This window comes from Schistocerca gregaria, chromosome 7, assembly GCF_023897955.1.
Source record: "Schistocerca gregaria isolate iqSchGreg1 chromosome 7, iqSchGreg1.2, whole genome shotgun sequence".
In the NCBI taxonomy this organism is placed as follows: Eukaryota; Metazoa; Arthropoda; class Insecta; order Orthoptera; family Acrididae; genus Schistocerca; species Schistocerca gregaria.
In genome coordinates, this window is record NC_064926.1 from 104,433,437 (window position 1) to 104,451,718 (window position 18,282).

The 18,282-nt window shown below is 43.0% G+C and overlaps 1 protein-coding gene across 1 annotated transcript in view; it reads left to right on the forward strand.

Moving 5' to 3' along the window:
• Positions 1-17,824: 17,824 nt before the first annotated feature.
• LOC126281526 (uncharacterized) overlaps positions 17,825-18,282 on the forward strand; it is a 188,277-nt gene continuing 187,819 nt past the window's right edge. The window contains exon 1 of the mRNA XM_049980567.1: positions 17,825-17,951. Within this exon, the coding sequence (XP_049836524.1) occupies positions 17,830-17,951 (122 nt within the window). The 5' untranslated portion in view covers positions 17,825-17,829. The remainder of the gene's footprint in view (positions 17,952-18,282) is intronic.

The following is an 18,282-nucleotide window of genomic DNA, read 5'->3' on the forward strand; positions in this document are numbered from 1 at the left end:
AGAACTCAGGAAAACTTAAAGGACACAGTAGATTCGATTTCAACACAAATGGACACTCTGAAACTTGGTTCAGAAAAACACACTGAGGAAATGTGTTCACTATCGGAGAAAGTAGCCGAACTTTCGGATCAGTTCACTAATTTATCTACGAAGGTAGATGATAATTTGAATGACACAAAACCGGTAGTCTTTAATGACACAGAAGAGTGCGAACAAATTAGGAAATTCAAACAAAGTCTGAATCAAATTAGTACGCAACACCAAAGAGAAATCCGGGAAGTACAAGATCAGCTGACACAGGTAATACAACAATTACGTATTTCAGAGGACACTCGCGCTCCAATACGGGAAGAGGGACATAGAAATACGGAACAGCCACAAAATAATAACACAGGGCACTTCGGAAATTATGAAAGAAATTGGCAAGGTACACCGAATTCTGAGATGGAACCGCCGACACGACGTAACAATGACCGATATGTTACCCGCCGAGACGATGATTTTGACTATAAGCTGTTCATTACTACACGTAAATTCAAAACATTTAAGAATTCTGGCAACGACATTCATCCACAAGCGTGGTTCCATCAATTCTCTCATTGTTTTCCTCCCAACTGGTCATTAGAGCACAGATTAGAATTTATGTGTGGCTATTTAGAGAATGAACCGGCTGTAAGATTGCGATCGGTCATTCACGATTGCCACAGTGAAGGAGAATTTTACCGTGCCTTCCTCTCAGCATATTGGTCTCAAGCCACACAAGACCGAGTAAAACATGGCATCATAACGATGAAACATTTCGAACAATCTGAATTTTCCAGTCCTATGAAATATTTTGAAGACATGTTGCATAAGAATCAGTATCTTTCTAACCCATACAGCCCCTCAGAACTCATCCGCATGTGCTTAATCAAATTGCCTGAACATTTACGACACATTTTCTTGGCAGGACGATGCAAAGACGACATTGAAGCTTTTGAGGGACTGTTACAAGAACTGGAAATTGACACTGACAATCGCGGAACGCGAAAACAGCAACACAACAATTACAGGTCACACCTGTCACAACTCCGCGATGACAGAAATAATACACGACAAGGCTATTCGTACAACGTAAATCGTGACCAAAACGGACACCACCCATATGACAACCACTGGCGGAGTAATAATAATTACAGAGAAAGATCGCATTTCCGTAGTAATGATTATAACAGAGACAATCGTAGAAACAGACAATATGGGAGCCAAAACAATTACTATCAAGGGAGACAGAGTAACTTCAGACACAACAGTTCAGCTCGCAGTTACGATTCAGGGAGAAATTCTCCACCACTTAACCGACAAGAAAGAAATTACAGAAACTACCAACAAAACGACAGACCTGAATTCCATCACAACTGGCGAGCTTCAAACAGGGCGGGGCCCTCTCGGCAAGGTGAATTTGTAGAAGTTAGGTCTCCTAATCCCAATAACGACGCGCGCCAACAAAGAAACAGACAATGACTCGCACCGCAGGCAGCCGCGTGCGCCGGCTGGCACAGAGAAAAATAACATAAGCCAACCTTGAGCAAAATTCCAGTGTTCCTTACCGACGTAACCACATGATAATTGCTTTTCAGTTCACAGTCTGCGTACTAGGAAGAGTAAAGGTTTACACCACATTTCACATGTAAAACCGTTTATTGAAAGATAATCTGCTTTTTAACTTTGTCTTTGCCTTAAAACATTTCACTTCACATTTCTAGTATGCTTTGTCACACTGAGAAACTGTTAACATGCAACAATGTTTGAAGTTTACTATCCAGTCTAGAACCTACGGAACATATTTAAACAGAAATTACGAATGCATTGTTATAGTGAACAGACGTCACAGTGTTACTGTGCGTGTACATTCTTGCTTGTTAGTTGCACGATTACGTAACGACTATAAGGCTTAAATACTTAGAACATTTACCAGTACTGCTAATGAGATTTTAATGCAACATTTTGGTTTACTTGAAAATACATTCTGGATTTAAAGTACTTTCTGTGAGATACCAGATGATACAGTGGTTAGTTTATGTGACAGCTACACGATTTTATCACGACGCTACTAATATGTGACACGATTTACATTGTTGCTTTTGCGGTGTATCTGTTTTATATCTGCACAGTTTTTCTGTATTATTCTGGAAAGTAAAACATGTTTTAGTAGTAACTTTTGTGGTATAGCTACAATGAGACAGCCTTTATCGTAGCACAACAATATGTTACATTATAGTACTTTCTTGATCACGGTAAGGTACGTAATAACTACGATATCTATACGGAAAGCATTTCACCTTCGTTTATGATGAGGTAAGTACATTGACTTCAGCGGAACTTTGCTTACAGAGGACGATAACTACGACAGTTCCACAGAATTATCTTACAGCAAAACGCACATTTAGCAACACAGGGCACGCATTTGAGTGATTAATTTGGTACTTAAACCATTTATTTATTAATATTGTTGAATTAAAAAGAAAGTTTTTTGTGATACATTTCATTCCATTGCTGTAATCTGTAACACCTGAGGGTATAATTACATTAATCCTCAGGGGGGTACACGCCTACTTTGTGTACCATGTGTTTGGCAAGCACAAGGAGCTCTAGCTAATATGGTATTTGCTTATACAACTTTACACATCGGTACCATATTTCTCTAACACATAAATTACACAGCTATCTGGTCATTTAACTGAGAAACAAACATTTTTTCAACTACGTCAGTGACACATATTTACACAATTACACAGTAGGATAATTTCACATTTATGAAATTGTATTTTGTCTGTACTTTGTGAAATGTTCATATTTTTTCGGAACCATTGTGATACTATGAGAGCTTTGAATGATGCATTTGGTATGGAATCATGATTTTTAAAGTACGTTTGAGGTAGATGACAATACTGAAATGAGCAGAGAATTTTTTAGGTTTTGACATTATTGCAGAAAGCTACGTTGTTTTAGAGTTTTTGACTGAGGTGTTATGATGTTATTTTTAGGACGACGATGTGTATTATGCTGTTGAGGTATGTTTATGATCAATAAGATGATGCTACCATATATGAGGAATTTGATTGTGCTACATATTTCTTATGATGAAATATGGAAGAAGTGTCAACGAATATGTATATGTATAATAAGGTAAGGAATAATGAGTAGTGGTTAGGGACTCTGATTTGTGAAAAAGTTTGTTGGAAACCGAGAATCGTACTTTAAGAGTTATGAAATGTGTGTAAATGCGTGAATGTATTACAATGCCGACGAAAATTTTTTGGACACTGTTATATAAATAGGATTTTGTTTCTACAGATGAATAACGCAAATTCTTGACGTGAGAAATTTTTATATGAGACTGTCACTGTAGCGGAAACTGGTGTCGTAAATATTTCGGTAAGACAGTTAAGAGACCACCTGCGCGTAATGCGTCGTGGGCACCCAGCTGGGCGACAGCCACCGGGATACAAACCATTAGTGTGTGCCTTTCAGAGGCACAGATGGAGAAAAAAATAAAGAGGCCATTACCCTCGCTATTGAAATTCCTTTGTAGAAAGCATCGCAAAAACGACACGCTCATCACTTGGAAAGATATTTTCTTACATATGCATACCTGACAATGACAAGCGTCTTTCTACGAGAGTTGAGAGGATTTGTACTAACTTATGAAATGTCACATGACTATTGAATGATATTTTTATGCTTTGCCTTTCATAGTTGCTTGTTTCATTTGATATCTGTTTTCCAGCTGTGTTACAGCATTGGTTTTATAAAATAAAAGTAAATGCATTTGCTAATGTGAAAACTTTCTGTTAACAGATCTGTTAAATAATAATTTTATGACCCACATTCTTAAAAAAAGGAGCATTTGGAAAGGAAAGAACAATAAGAAGGGACTAGTAACAGGAACTGCATACATAATTTTCTTTTCAAGTACTTGGTAATTTATTTAATAGGATAAGTTGTGGTGCACCACTTTAATTACATAGTCATTAAGATGTGATTATAACTTTCCCTTATCTTCATTGTTGTCTTTAGTGTACTATTTTTTCTGTTTGTGGGTTTGTCATGTTTAGGTATAAGTTATTACATTTATTGCTGCATTGCATCGTCTCTTAGTTTAGCATCTGAGCTCAGTAGATTTTAAGTTAGCTTAAGAGGGGGTAGACTATATAAGAAACTAACTATGATGAATTGGAAGAAAAGCATTGAGAAGCTATAAGAAAATGGTTTGGCCAAAAAAGTAGTGTATAGTGGAGAAAAACTATTTTTGAAAGAGGATGTGAGCATAATACACAAAGCAGGCTTCGATATGACTTTTTGGAAATAATGAAGAATGAAGGGAGATCTCTGAGAAGTAAAGAAAGTTTTGTTTGCAAAATACTGCAGTAAAACAAACCCTGTCCTTTCTTTGTGTTATCCCACTATGTGTTTGTGTATTTATGTTCTTCCTGTCTTTAAATGTTTATCTGATAAGACTTATGTTGCAGAATTTTTCTAATACTAAGCTACATTCACTATGATGAGGAATACTGTTATCCTCAAATATAATTTGCATTAATAACATGCTATTTACTTTGTAAAGATGTTTACACATTATTTATTCTGTTTTGTTCTAATGCTTATGTGTGAAGTTGATGTTTCAAAAGTTACTCTGATCTTTTATGTATGTACTTATGTCATAATTTTTGTAACACTGATGTATTTGCTATTTCGATTCTATTGTAAAGCCTGTACTACTGCAAATGATATCTGTAGTCTTATGTTCTTTAAAGATGTATTTTGCACCTTTGTTATTGCATTCTTATGTTATAAAATTGTAATTGACACCAGTTCATCAAATTAAGTAACTTGTAAATTACATTTCACTGCACACATTTCTGTTGGTCATAGTATATGGACAATATGTGTGAAGTAGGGACTGTTAGTGTTTGCACATGTGTTAATAATTCAGCAAGGGACTGGACAACAGCATTGCTGGATCTAAGGACATTTCAAACAAATTCTTTGTGATTGGACAAGTGGTGGTTTATGGACTTGCTGTATTCTCTGCAAGCCTCTTCAATGGTGATTGTGCACCAGCACAGTTGCAACAGATGGCTGCTGGCCGTCTCTACAAGGACTACAGTGGGTCTGCAACTTCGATGACCCACCAATACCATTATTTCTACAAGGACTGCAGTGGGTCTGCATCTCTGGTGGCCCACCAATACCCTAATCTCTACCAGGACTACAATGGGTCTGGTCTGTGATGACCTAAGTACCGATAGTCTTCTACTTCGACTGACTCTGCTGTGAGTTTGTTCTGTTGTGGCCCATTACCTGTCTGCTTGTCAAAAGTCAGCACTGTCTTTCCGTTGGAAGGACAACACTACTTCTTCAAGACTGCATGGAAATCCACTACTTCCGTGTGCATTTTCTTTTACTACTCAGACCTTGAGAAAAACAGTGCAATTTTACTTTGATGAATGATCAGGACTGTCTTTATGGACTGTGAGAAAATTTTAGCTCTTGACCAACATTGTATCGATAAGTGTGTGCATTTCATTTCTTTGTTATTGTAATTATGAAAAAATTTTCAAATCTGTATTGGCCACTGATCAAAACAATTTGTAAATTTTTTTGTGGGGAGCATGGGGGCTATGTAAGTAAGCTGTTTAGGTTTTTTTATTGGTAACGCCGCCGCCACGTAGCGCTCAGTATAAAAATCACTGGCTGTGCCATTCACAGTCTGTGTTTAGTTTGCATTGTTGTCTGCCATTGTAGTGTTGGGCAGCGGCAGCTGGATGCTAACAGCGGGTAGCGTTGCGCAGTTGAAGGTGAGCCGCCAGCAGTGGTGGACGTGGGGAGAGAGATGGCGGAGTTTTGAAATTTGTAAGAATTGGTGTCATGAACTGCTATATATATTATGACTAGTGAGGTAAATATATTGTTTGTTCTCTATTAAAATCTTTCATTTGCTAACTATGCCTATCAGTAGTTAGTGCCTTTAGTAGTTTGAATCTTTTATTTAGCTGGCAGTAGTGGCGCTCGCTGTATTGCAGTAGCTTGAGTAACGAAGATTTTTGTGAGGTAAGTGATTTGTGAAACGTATAGGTTAATGCTAGTCAGGGTCATTCTTTCGTAGGGATTTTTGGAAGTCAGATTGCGTTGCGCTAAAGATATTGTGTGTCAGTTTAAGCACAGTCGTGTATAATTGTTCAAAGAGGACGTTTCACATAGACCAGTCTTATATAATTGTTCTAAGGGGACGTTTCATCTTGTCCTGTTTTGTCCATTGTAGTGTTTATTGTCCTTATGTCGTTTTTCTTCTTTTTCCTTTCTCCTGTTATTCTGCTGTTCGTTAGCTTTGCTTTCTTCTTTCTCTTGTGTAATTGTTTAACTGGGAACAAGGGACCGATAACCTAGCAGTTTTGTCCCTTTCCCCCCTTCCCCGCTTTTAAACCAACCAACCGCGAGCCACTGGTGAAGCTACACACCTGGAAATTGAAATAAGAACACCGTGAATTCATTGTCCCAGGAACGGGAAACTTTATTGACACATTCCTGGGGTCAGATACATCACATGATCACACTGACAGAACCACACGCACATAGACACAGGCAACAGAGCATGCACAATGTCGGCACTAGTACAGTGTATATCCACCTCTCACAGCAATGCAGGCTGCTATTCTCCCATGGAGACAATCGTAGAGATGCTGGATGTAGTCCTGTGGAACAGCTTGCCATGCCATTTCCACCTGGCGCCTCAGTTGGACCAGCGTTCGTGCTGGACGTGCAGACCGCGTGAGACGACGCTTCATCCAGTCCCAAACATGCTCAATGGGGGACAGATCCGGAGATCTTGCTGGCCAGGGTAGTTGACTTACACCTTCTAGAGCACGTTGGGTGGCACGGGATACATGCGGGCGTGCATTGTCCTGTTGGAACAGCAAGTTCCCTTGCCAGTCTAGGAATGGTAGAACGATGGGTTCGATGACGGTTTGGATGTACTGTGCACTATTCAGTGTCCCCTCGACGATCACCAGAGGTGTACGGCCAGTGTAGGAGATCGCTCCCCACACCATAATGCCGAGTTTTGGCCCTGTGTGCCTCGGTCGTATGCAGTCCTGATGGTGGCGCTCACCTGCACGGCGCCAAACACGCATACGACCATCATTGGCACCAAGGCAGAAGCGACTCTCATCGCTGAAGACGACACGTCTCCATTCGTCCCTCCATTCACGGCTGTCGCGACACCACTGGAGGCGGGCTGCACGATGTTGGGGCGTGAGCGGAAGACGGCCTAACGGTGTGCGGGACCGTAGCCCAGCTTCATGGAGACGGTTCCGAATGGTCCTCGCCGATACCCCAGGAGCAACAGTGTCCCTAATTTGCTGGGAAGTGGCGGTGCGGTTCCCTACGGCACTGCGTAGGATTCTACGGTCTTGGCGTGCATCCGTGCGTCGCTGCGGTCCGGTCCCAAGTCGACGGACACGTGCACCTTCCGCCGACCACTGGCGACAACATCGATGTACTGTGGAGACCTCACGCCCCACGTGTTGAGCAATTCGGCGGTACGTCCACCCGGCCTCCCGCATGCCCTCTATACACCCTCGCTCAAAGTCCGTCAACTGCACATACGGTTCACGTCCACGCTGTCGCGGCATGCTACCAGTGTTAAAGACTGCGATGGAGCTCCGTATGCCACGGCAAACTGGCTGACACTGACGGCGGCGGTGCACAAATGCTGCGCAGCTAGCGCCATTCGACGGCCAACACCGCGGTTCCTGGTGTGTCCGCTGTGCCGTGCGTGTGATCATTGCTTGAACAGCCCTCTCGCAGTGTCCGGAGAAAGTATGGTGGGTCTGACACACCGGTGTCAATGTGTTCTTTTTTTCCATTTCCAGGAGTGTATATTTCAACCTCCCACCAAAAAATGGCGGCACTGTGGCAGTGGTCCTAGTATTACTAGCCATCCTTATGCCTCTCCCAGCAGCTATTGATTTGCAGATAGGAGGCGTCTCCTCTGTACTTCAGTGATAGCTTGCTGCCCTGTTATTATGAGCCATCCTTTGTTGTACTAATGTTACTACTCTAATGTTTGCACCCTCCTCACAGTTATTCGCATGTAGTTTAACAGGAGGCTAGTAGCCTTCATTTCAGTGATTGTTTGCTGTCTTATTATTACACATCCTTCCCACATAGTGCTATTGGCTAGACTGGCTGGAGCAAATCTAGTGCTAGATTAATAGCGAAAATATTCCCTCTACATCCAGCAATTATTAACGAGAGTGGCTAGAGATGTCACCTGTTGCACAGTGGTAGAGGCAGGTTGACTACTAATTTCAAAGGATAGCTAATCTCCTGGTAAGGCAGCAAGTGTGAGACCAACAATAGAACAAACTCGCACACAAGGTGTTACCATTCCATAGTCAGAGAATCGAGTGCGACCGATATGAACGTCATCTAACGTCATCTAACTCACTAACTGAGAGCTCAAAGCTAAAGGGGATGGATTATTTATGTCGTTGAGGATAGGCTCCGTTCTGTGACGTCATTTGTAATTATCGAATCGGTTCTACTCTTCCAGAGGCGTCAGAAGTTTTCAGTGCGCTATCTTTGCTTAATGAATTTTTACATTGTTTTTACTGCTTAGTCAAACATCTGCTGGGTGATGTTGCTACCTACCTAGAGTCTCTTACATAATGTTTTGAGGGTAACAAAGGTAGTTTTGTCTGTGCTGTTCCAACCATTTTCTGCTGAAATCGCTCACAGTCTCGGTCACTAGTATCGAGGTTGCTATCTTCCTCACTGAGTATCGTCCTTGAAATGTTTACACTCCCCGGCTACCGATATTTCTGAGGAATTGAGTACAGCTGGGTGTCGTGACAGAAAATCTTACTTTCATCTTGCCTTAATAGTTTTTTGCATAACAGTTGTAAGATGGCACGGACTATGCCCCTTACATGAAGTCATTAAAGATCACCTAACTCACGTTAAGCGAACAGTAGGGCTGACAAAATGACTGACAAGGCACAATGCATCTTGTAGAGGGTATAGTATGGAAGTATTGGAATAATTAATGTCGGGTGATGGTTTTAAAGTAATTCACATGACATGAAAACTTTGTGGAAACGAGTCGATTTACTGGACGCTAGTTTACCCCAGGGAAGCATTTAGAGTTGACCGTGGTCGACTGGGGAACGGCGAAGGGAAGCGACAATAGGCAGCTTAGGGTGGCTCAAGCTCCGAGAGAGCGGTAACACGGTGTGGCCTCCAGCCGCCTTAAGATAAGTGACAGTGAGTGGGTGGTTGACCCTGACTCCATGCTGGTGTACCGCGAAACAGACGGAGAACTTGTACGCCTGTTAATAAATGTGTTCGTCCCGTCTTCTGTGAAACATGCGAGAAAGCCGCGCAAAGCTACCGTGGAGCGACCAACAGAGGTCAAAATATGCGTGTTCGTCACTATAGCAACTTCACGCTGAATTCACGGTCCGCAGAGTCTGAAGCAAATCAGATGAAGAGCGACAGAATGAAATACGCCGGCCCCTGATGAGAATGTAGGACCGAGTAATTTGAAGTACTCTCCTGGCAGTCAGAATTCCGGAAAATTTGGGGTTTGTGCAGAGCTAACCTTTATGGGTGGCCTGGGAGGAACAAAATAGAAGAAGTTGAGAGAAAGGGAAATTTCGTGGGAATTTGTTTACTTCCCAGAGCAGGCATTGGTCGGCGCTGGGAAGCGACGCATAATTAACGCGACTTGCGCTGCAATTGGCATAAGTGATTTTGCTGGAGGGGAAACTGAGGCGAAGAGCGGACTGGGAGAAGTCCCCGTAGAGATCTTCCGTTCCCAGCTTGCCTAGAGTGCGGACGTGGCGTTCTGTACTCAGCTTGCCTAAGAAAGAGTGAGCATCTCTGCAGCTTAGGACTTAGCAAATGGAACGATTGAGCTTGGAGATAGGAGGTTCGTATGAGCAGTTGCCAGCGGGCTCGTGCGCATGCGCAGAGCTGAATTCGCGTATGAGCAGTGCCTTACTCCCGCTTCTGGCTACTTGGAGTGTGGCTGTTTGGTGTATGAGCAGTAGCATCAAGTAACAAGAAGCTACCCGGGAAAAATTTTCCTGGCGCGCCCAACCTGCTAGATTTGCTCATGCGCAGAGCAAGAAATGCAAGCTGAGTTATAGTGGAGGTGTGGGGGGGGGGGGGGGGGGGTTCCATCCCCACGTGACCCGTGGCCGTGTCTTCGTTTATAGCTCCCACAACAGATTTCTGTGGCCGGGAGCCATCAAGTGAATTAATATACATTCTCTTAACCATGAAAGACCAAAATAAGTTAGTAGTTTCAATTTTCTGATTTTATATTATTTCCAGGTTATTAGCAATCAACCATTAATGTCTTAATGAAGCTATTTCTCTTTGTTTTATAGAAAAATTTGCTTCAGTTAATTTTTTTCCGCTGAGGCAGTCAGTTTATTTGAAACGAAGTGTTTCATTCCGCGCTATTGGCTACTTTCAACTTCGTTCAATTTAAAGTACAAATTTTCATTTTCTGGGACGTATGACGTTATACCATAATAAAGAACCGAACATGAGAATACAGTACTGGAACTCCAAGAAAACTGGTATCACGAGAACCACATGAAAAGCTGAATATCAGGTACTTCAGAGTCCATCTGGACATAGAAATGTGCAACTAGAGCGAAATGAAGCATTTTAGTATGGTTTATGAAATTCCGATGCTGCTGGCGTAGTCTATGATGTCCCGTTCCTTATATGACACTGTAAGATCTCTTAAAGCTATACACGTACGAACATAGGTAAACATTGACTTGAAGCTAAGTAGGCAAATTTGGTCAATAGTTTTGAACTAAATGTTTTGTTTCAAATATAATGACAGCTGTACCAGAATGTTATAGATCTGCCTACTGTGAAAGTGTTTTTCGATCACAAGACGCTTTTCTAGTACTTCCTCTGGGCCTGAAGTTATTTCTTAATTTGTGTTTACGTCTTAAATTTATGGAATACCATTCTATGCTAAATTTTAGACTAGCAGCATACCATTTTTATCGTTTTAACTCCCCACATTGCTTCATATTTATTCCTAGAGTAGAATATAAACTGTCCGTTGTACAGTTTCTTTGCCTCACAGACAACCGTGTTAATTTTTTCACATTTTGAAATAGTGATGAAATTTATTGTCCTTTATTCCGGTGTAAGCTACACAAGAAACTGTCTCTTTTTTTGTTGCAAGTTATTTGTATTCCATCCTACTAGCTTTTTGCAGTGATGTGTAGATGTAAACGTGTTGGAAATGCTACATAACAATATTGCAGAGTACGAATTATATATATATATATATATATATATATATATATATATAATCTGTCAAAGTCACCCCTTAGCAAAATTTTATGGTACTTCGAGCTGTGGAGTCTAATTTTGAAAGGACTCAAAAGCCAAGAACTGCTGCCTTATTTGCATCATTTACCTGTGTGGCGTATGATAAAACAATTGCTCTAAGTACAACTCAGTATGTCCTCTCAACAACATGCCGCACGAGCGGCACGACTACACATGATGCCCCTCCAGGAATACGACGAAAAGCGTATGAGCAGAGCAAGCACCAAGCACAGGCTGCCTACGTCATCGTAGCTGCGCATGCGCAGTACAGCCTGTTGTCTGGCGAATTTCTGGTAACTGCTCAAACGAACCTAGGAAGTTTTGGTTCAGCTATGTACTGAGCAAGATAGCTAGAAGTGCATAGACGAGAGCAGCCTTGCAGCACCATGAGGTCGGCCGACACTGCTCCGCCACGCTGAATTCGGTGATAATTGCGTCCGCTCTGGCCACTTATTAATTTTCTGGATCACGTCGGCAAAGTTTCGACTAGGGTTTCATGGGCCGTGTATTGTAGAATTCTTCCCGCACTTCGCATGACTCCTGGGTCAGTCGATAGGAATTACTTTTGATTTATCGCGCTTTACTCCACGCAAACCCAATTTATTACCACTGCCTGTTAGGAGAGTCATGTAATTTGGTGATTGGAGGTCGTGAGTTAAAATTGTTCTGATCGACTGCATCTGTTTTCAGTCAAGTAGTTGAAATCCCAAGTCACTTTCTTAATTAATTTTATGTTCAACATTTGCATCTGGTATTCAGTAGCTGAATATAACATTAATGTGCACCCCTTTTTAATTAAAAGGGATCAATTCTGAACCAATTAATGTCAACACTGCCACCACAGTTCAATCAGGAGTCAGAGGGCCTTATTACTTTCTTTGCGTTATCCGATATTGCGGCAGTTTTGCGCTCTCTGTTGATCTGTTAGTCAATTAGTTGGGATGAACACACGCCAAAACCAGCTAAGTGACGGGTGGGATGCTACACAGTACCCTCCACTCTAAAAAAATTCGTCCCGAATTTTATCCTTTCGTTTCTTTATGCACAAAAATAATTTTATCCTAGTTCAACATAATTTTTCTAACACGTTGGTTTTAACATTTTTCTCTAAAATCTCTGGCTCGCTAGTACGAATCCATTCTTAAGGAATTTCGTGGACGGTTGTTTTCACGATTTATTCTCTTTCTTGGACAAAAGAAGACTGCACAAATAAAAGCTAGTACCATCGTAACACTAGTGGTTGATACACTGATTGTAATGATATTTTGTTCACGCTTCTCTTGATATTTCCGCACATGTTGTGACATTTGATGTAACGAAATTTTTCCTTTTTCTGCAATGACTAATTCATCCATTGTCCTCAGTAAAATGGGATCTAAGATATTAGCCACGAAAGTTACGTTTTGCATGGGTAACACGCTAAAACTTTTCTCTGGCCAGTGCAACATTGGTCGAGTTCCCGTACTTACAGTATCTGTAATCGAAGCAGAAAAGTGAAACTTTGATCCGTTTACTACTAACTCGCTTTGTTTCAACAATAATTATGTCGTTGCCGTAAATGTCTTTTTGTTGTGGCAGTTCACTATTACTGGTTGTGGCGCAGACATTTGTTTGCATTTGCACCTACTTGGCGACAATTTTCCATCCAATCGGATACGGATGATCGCGAAACATTGGTAAAGAGAATGTGCCAGCTAACTGCTGTTTTTGTGTTCCTTGCCATTTTTTGTACTATCCCTATTGTACTATGTAAATCTGCGATGTCATCGTTAATTGCTGTCCCTAATATCATTTTTAATAAGTTTCCACCAGCATCTAACCAACATCTTTTCTTTCATACTGGCGTTTCTGGAATTATGTCTGTCAGCTGTTGTAACTGGGCCCCAGTTTTCTCATTGGAAAACTTCAATTCCTTGTATTCGTTTTGTACAACCAGTTAGCATTTCCCCTTTCTCCGCTTCCGTAGATACATTTATGAACATTTGCGTCTGTAAATGTCGGATTTCATTTTTGACCTGAGTAAGTTTTTATAACTACTTGTGGGTCAGGAGAAGTACATCTGTTTGTAGTGAAAACAAGATTCTGTTTTCTAACAGCTGGATTTTAATCACCTCTGCTGAAGCAGAACATTATACCAGTGATAATATATTGTGAAGTCATCGTCGACATCACTTAGGAGAAAAGAATGACCAGCATTCACCTACCTTGCAGGAAGAAAGTGTATCTCACAGAAAACTGCAATAGTAAATTAAAAAAAAAAAAACAGTATTAATGTAACAACTGAACAAAATAAACTACTATTTTATCACCTATCCTTAGACCTAAGCTCGTAAGGTAATTTTAGATAACATTATTGGGAACTGCAATCAGTTAGCAAAGGAAAATTAGGAAAACCAGTCTTGATCGCACAGTCATTTATCAAAAATATTAACGCTTTCCGTCTCTAGTAGCAGGACATCGTCAGATAATGCACCATCCGGATGACGACGATGACCCATGGAATAGCTGTGCTGACCCTCGTCGCAAAAAAGCGTTGTCTGTACAGTTCAGTCAAACCGCTGCCAGATGATGTGGTGTCCTGCCTAATGTTTCTTGCATGGTACAAATGGCTCTGCGCACTATGGGACTTAACATCTGAGGCCATCAGTCCCCCAGAACTTAGAACTACTTAAACCTAACTAACCTAAGGACATCACACACATCCATGCCCGAGGCAGGATTCGAACCTGCGACCGTAGCAGTCGTGCGGTTCCGGACTGAAGCGCCTAGAACCGCTCGGCCACCACGGCCGGCAATGTCTCTTACGTAACAGAATGACAAAGTCAGTTGTATCTGCGCTGTTCTCACCATTTTCTGCTGATTTCGCTCGAAGTCGCACACATGTGTGTCTAGGTTGCTGTTTTCTGACCGTGTAACGGTGTTGGAATGTGTACGATTCCCGACAGTTGATGCTTCCGCATGACTGAGTAACGCCGACAGCGTGGACTTCGAATGTTTTACTCTCCCGTTTCCTTACCAATTTATTGTGTAACAGTTTGTTGTTGACTGCTCTGATAATTTGCACTTGCTAAGGATAAAGATTATCCTCCATTTGTGACATTGCTTCTGACATTAGAAGTGACAGATCCCGTTACTGGTTTAGTAGCTTAATCCCTCTTGTGCGTTAACAGGAGAAGTTTGAATAAAGTTCGTAGCTCTTGGGACAGGACTTCCCTATCCAATTCAAGGTCAAGGTTATATGTCGTTCAGGTGCACATCACGTCCGTTGCAGCGATAGACACTGCAGTTTTATACGCACACTAAACGAACCAGGGACACAACTCACCTGTGTTCTTTGAAAATTTTCTGTCTCCCTTATTAATCCTTTCTGATGAGTAGTGTTGTCACATCCAAACAGCAGAAAATCGTGACTTAGTGGCTGGAACTTTAATAAAACGCCGAGACAGAGACCTAAAAGTTGGGACTAAAAAAAGAAACACTGAAATTGTGGTTACGTAAGTATATCCCTTGAAACTAGTACACCTGCCTAATATCGTGTAGGACCCCTGCGAGCACACGGAAGTGCCACAGCACGACGTGGCATGGACTTGACTAATGTCTGAAGTATTGCTGGAGGGAACTGACACCGTGAATGCTGCAGGACTGTCCATAAGAGTACGAGGGGGTGGACGTCTCTTCTGAACAGCACGTTATCAGGCATCCCAGACATGCTCAATAATGGTCATGTGTGGGGAGTCTGGTGGACAGTGTAAGTGTTTAAACTCAGAAGAGTCTTCCCTAAGCCACTCTGTAGCAATACTGGACGTGTGGGGCGTAGCATTGCCCTGCTGGAATTACCCAAGTCCGTCGGAATGCACAATGGACATGAATGGATGCAGGTGATCAGACAGGATGCTTACGTACCTGTCACCTGTCAGAGTCGTATCTAGAAGTATCAGGGGTCGCATATCACTGCACGCCCCCCGCACCATTATACAGCCTCCATTGGCTTGAACAGTCCCCTGTTGACATGTAAGGTCCATGGATTCATGAGGCTGTCTCCATATCCGCACACGTCCATCCGCTCGATATAATTTTAAACGAGATTCGTCCGACCAGGCAACATGTTTTCAGTCATCAACGGTCCAATGTCGGAGTTGGCGGGCCCAACCGGTGTTAAGGCTCTGTGTCGTGCACCCATGATGGGTACAAGAGTAGACCTTCGGTTCCGAAAGCCGTTGAATGGTTCGCACGCTGACACTTGTTGATGGCCCAGCATTGAAATCTGCAGCAGTTTGGATTCGGTTGGGCTTCTGTTCCACTGCACGATTCTGTTCTGTCGTCGTTGGTCCCGTTCATCATGAATCTTATTTCGACCGCAGCGACGTCGGAGATTTGATGTTTTAGAGGATTCCTGATATTAAAGATACACCCGTGAAATGGTCGTACCGGAAAATCCCCACTTCATCGCTACCTCGGAGATGCAGTGTCCCATGGCTCGTGCGTCCGCTATAACACCACGTTGAAACTCGATTAAATCTTGAAATCTTGCCATTGTAGCAGCAGTAACCGACCTAAAAACTGCGCCAGACACTTATGGTCTTATATAAGCGTTGCCGACAGGAGCGTCGTATTCTGCCTGTTTACATATCTCTGTATTTGAATACGCATGCCTATACCAATTTCTTCGGCACTTGATTGTATATAATGTCCACAAATAGGTGTTCGGATACTTATAAAGTTTAAAACTCTGTGTAGGAACTCTGCGCAGTAACTACGGTGGCAGGTTGAAGTGACGAACTGTAAACAACAGACGTGCATCCGATCAGTCAGTAGTGAGCATGCAGTGAAACATAGTGGTCGTGATTGAAATCATGTGTTTAAGACACTCTCCAGAATATTTTGAGAAACTTGGCTCGGCAATAAGCTGACATGCAAAATGACACAACTCTTTTACGTAAGAAATCATCAGATCACCACATTTTGAGGACGTAGCCGACAGTGCGACGTGCGATTTGAGCAACATCCCAAATGAGGACATCCTGACAGCATCACGTGGCTGTATGGACATTCTGTGCTCTATACTCAAGTGGGAGGAGACTACGTTGAACACCTGAAGCAGTAAAACCACCATCTTAACTCCTCTATTTTTTATTATCCGCTCTCGAAACTTTCTCGAATGATGGGGTATGTCAAAAAAATAGTGGTGCGTGTTATGTCCATTTGAAGCGTTATGCAGCATTCAGTAAAAGTTACTTGGCCTGCCGTAATAATGTGTGCGACGGGCGTCCAAAAAGGAATTGAGCACATTTTTTGCTCCTCCTATTTCGGTAGAAAAACTGCGGAATTTTTTGTGGAATATCATGGAACATTCCCGATTCAGCGCCTATAGTTTCATGAATTACCGGTGGCGGCGCTATGCGTAGCCTTCAAAATGGCACGTGTAACGGTGTTGCGTTCCAAGCAGAGAGCTGTCATCGAGTTTCTCTTGGTGGAAAACCAGAGCATTCAGATATTCATAGGCCCTTGCAGAATGTCTACAGATATGTGGCAATCAACAAAAGCACGGTGAGCCTTTCGGCGAGGCGTCTATCGTCGCAAAAACGTCCCGCTGATCTGTCCAACTCCCGCGTGCTAGCCACTTGCACACAGATGTGATTCCTCTAATGTCGGAATATGCGAACACTCTCGTTCGAGACGACCGACGGATTAGAATCAAAAACCTCGCTGCTCAATTGGATGTCTCCGTTGGTAGCGGTAACACACAAGTCCACCAGCTGGTATACTCAAAGGGGTGTTCTACCCTCAGGAAACTGAAGAAATACTTCAGCGTGTTCGTAGTCACAAAAATGCAAACTTCTCCTTCGTGACAAAACAACACCTCACGGAAGCCTTCGCATACGAGAGGAGCTCAAAAAACTTCGCTGCGTTGTTCTTCCTCATCCGTCCCACAGGCCAGATCTCACAGCTTCCAGCTTTTATCTGTTTCGCCCAATGGAGGACACACTCCACTAGAAGCAGTATGTAGATTATGCAGGAAGGCGTTGGCTCCGAAGTCGACCAGCAGAATGGTACTGCGTCAGCATACAAGACCCTCCCAGTGGGTGGTATAAGGTCGTCGCAGTGAGTGGAGATCATGTTGAAAAACAGGATACCATAGCCAAAAGAACAGGGAATAATATGATGTATAAGAATCCTGAATAAAACTAACCTGCTTTCAGAAAAAATGTCTGGCATTGTTCATTGAACAAGCCTCGTAAACTATGCTTTGGAGTTCCGTCGCACGTGGACAAAACAGGCGACCCTGGCTGAGTGTGTCAACGAGTCGAAGATATCCGCGGATTACTCGCGGCAGTCTGCGGCCGCAGACGCGCAGCTGCTGCGCGCCGGTGGATAATCCTCTGGCCTGCGGGCGCTGGCGGCGTGGGGCGCGCCACTGCGATGGCGGCGACGCGAGGACCAGCATCTGTGGTGGCGGCTGTGGCGCTGCTGCAGGCGGCGGCGGTCTGCGCGCACGGCCGGGGCCTCTGGCAGCAGGCGTTCGCGCCGGTCGACGCCCTGTGGTGAGTGCCTGCCAGGTGTCTCGAGATGTCCCGATTTGTACGTGTGATGTGGCGCGTTCTGCGAAAGCCTTATGCGGTACCCCAGTCGCCCCTACTGTCGGGGACTCGTAACAGTTCGAAACACACTTGTGTGCAACACTTCACAACTAAACCAACTCTTGAATGATGTGTTTCTGGCCGGCCACTGTGGCCGAGCGGTTCTAGACGCTTCAGTCTGCAACCGCTCGACCGCTACGGTCGCAGGTTCGAATCCTGCCTCGGGAGTGGATGTGTGTGATGTCCTTAGGTTAGTTAGGCTTAAGTATTTCTAAGTTTTAGGGGACTGATGACC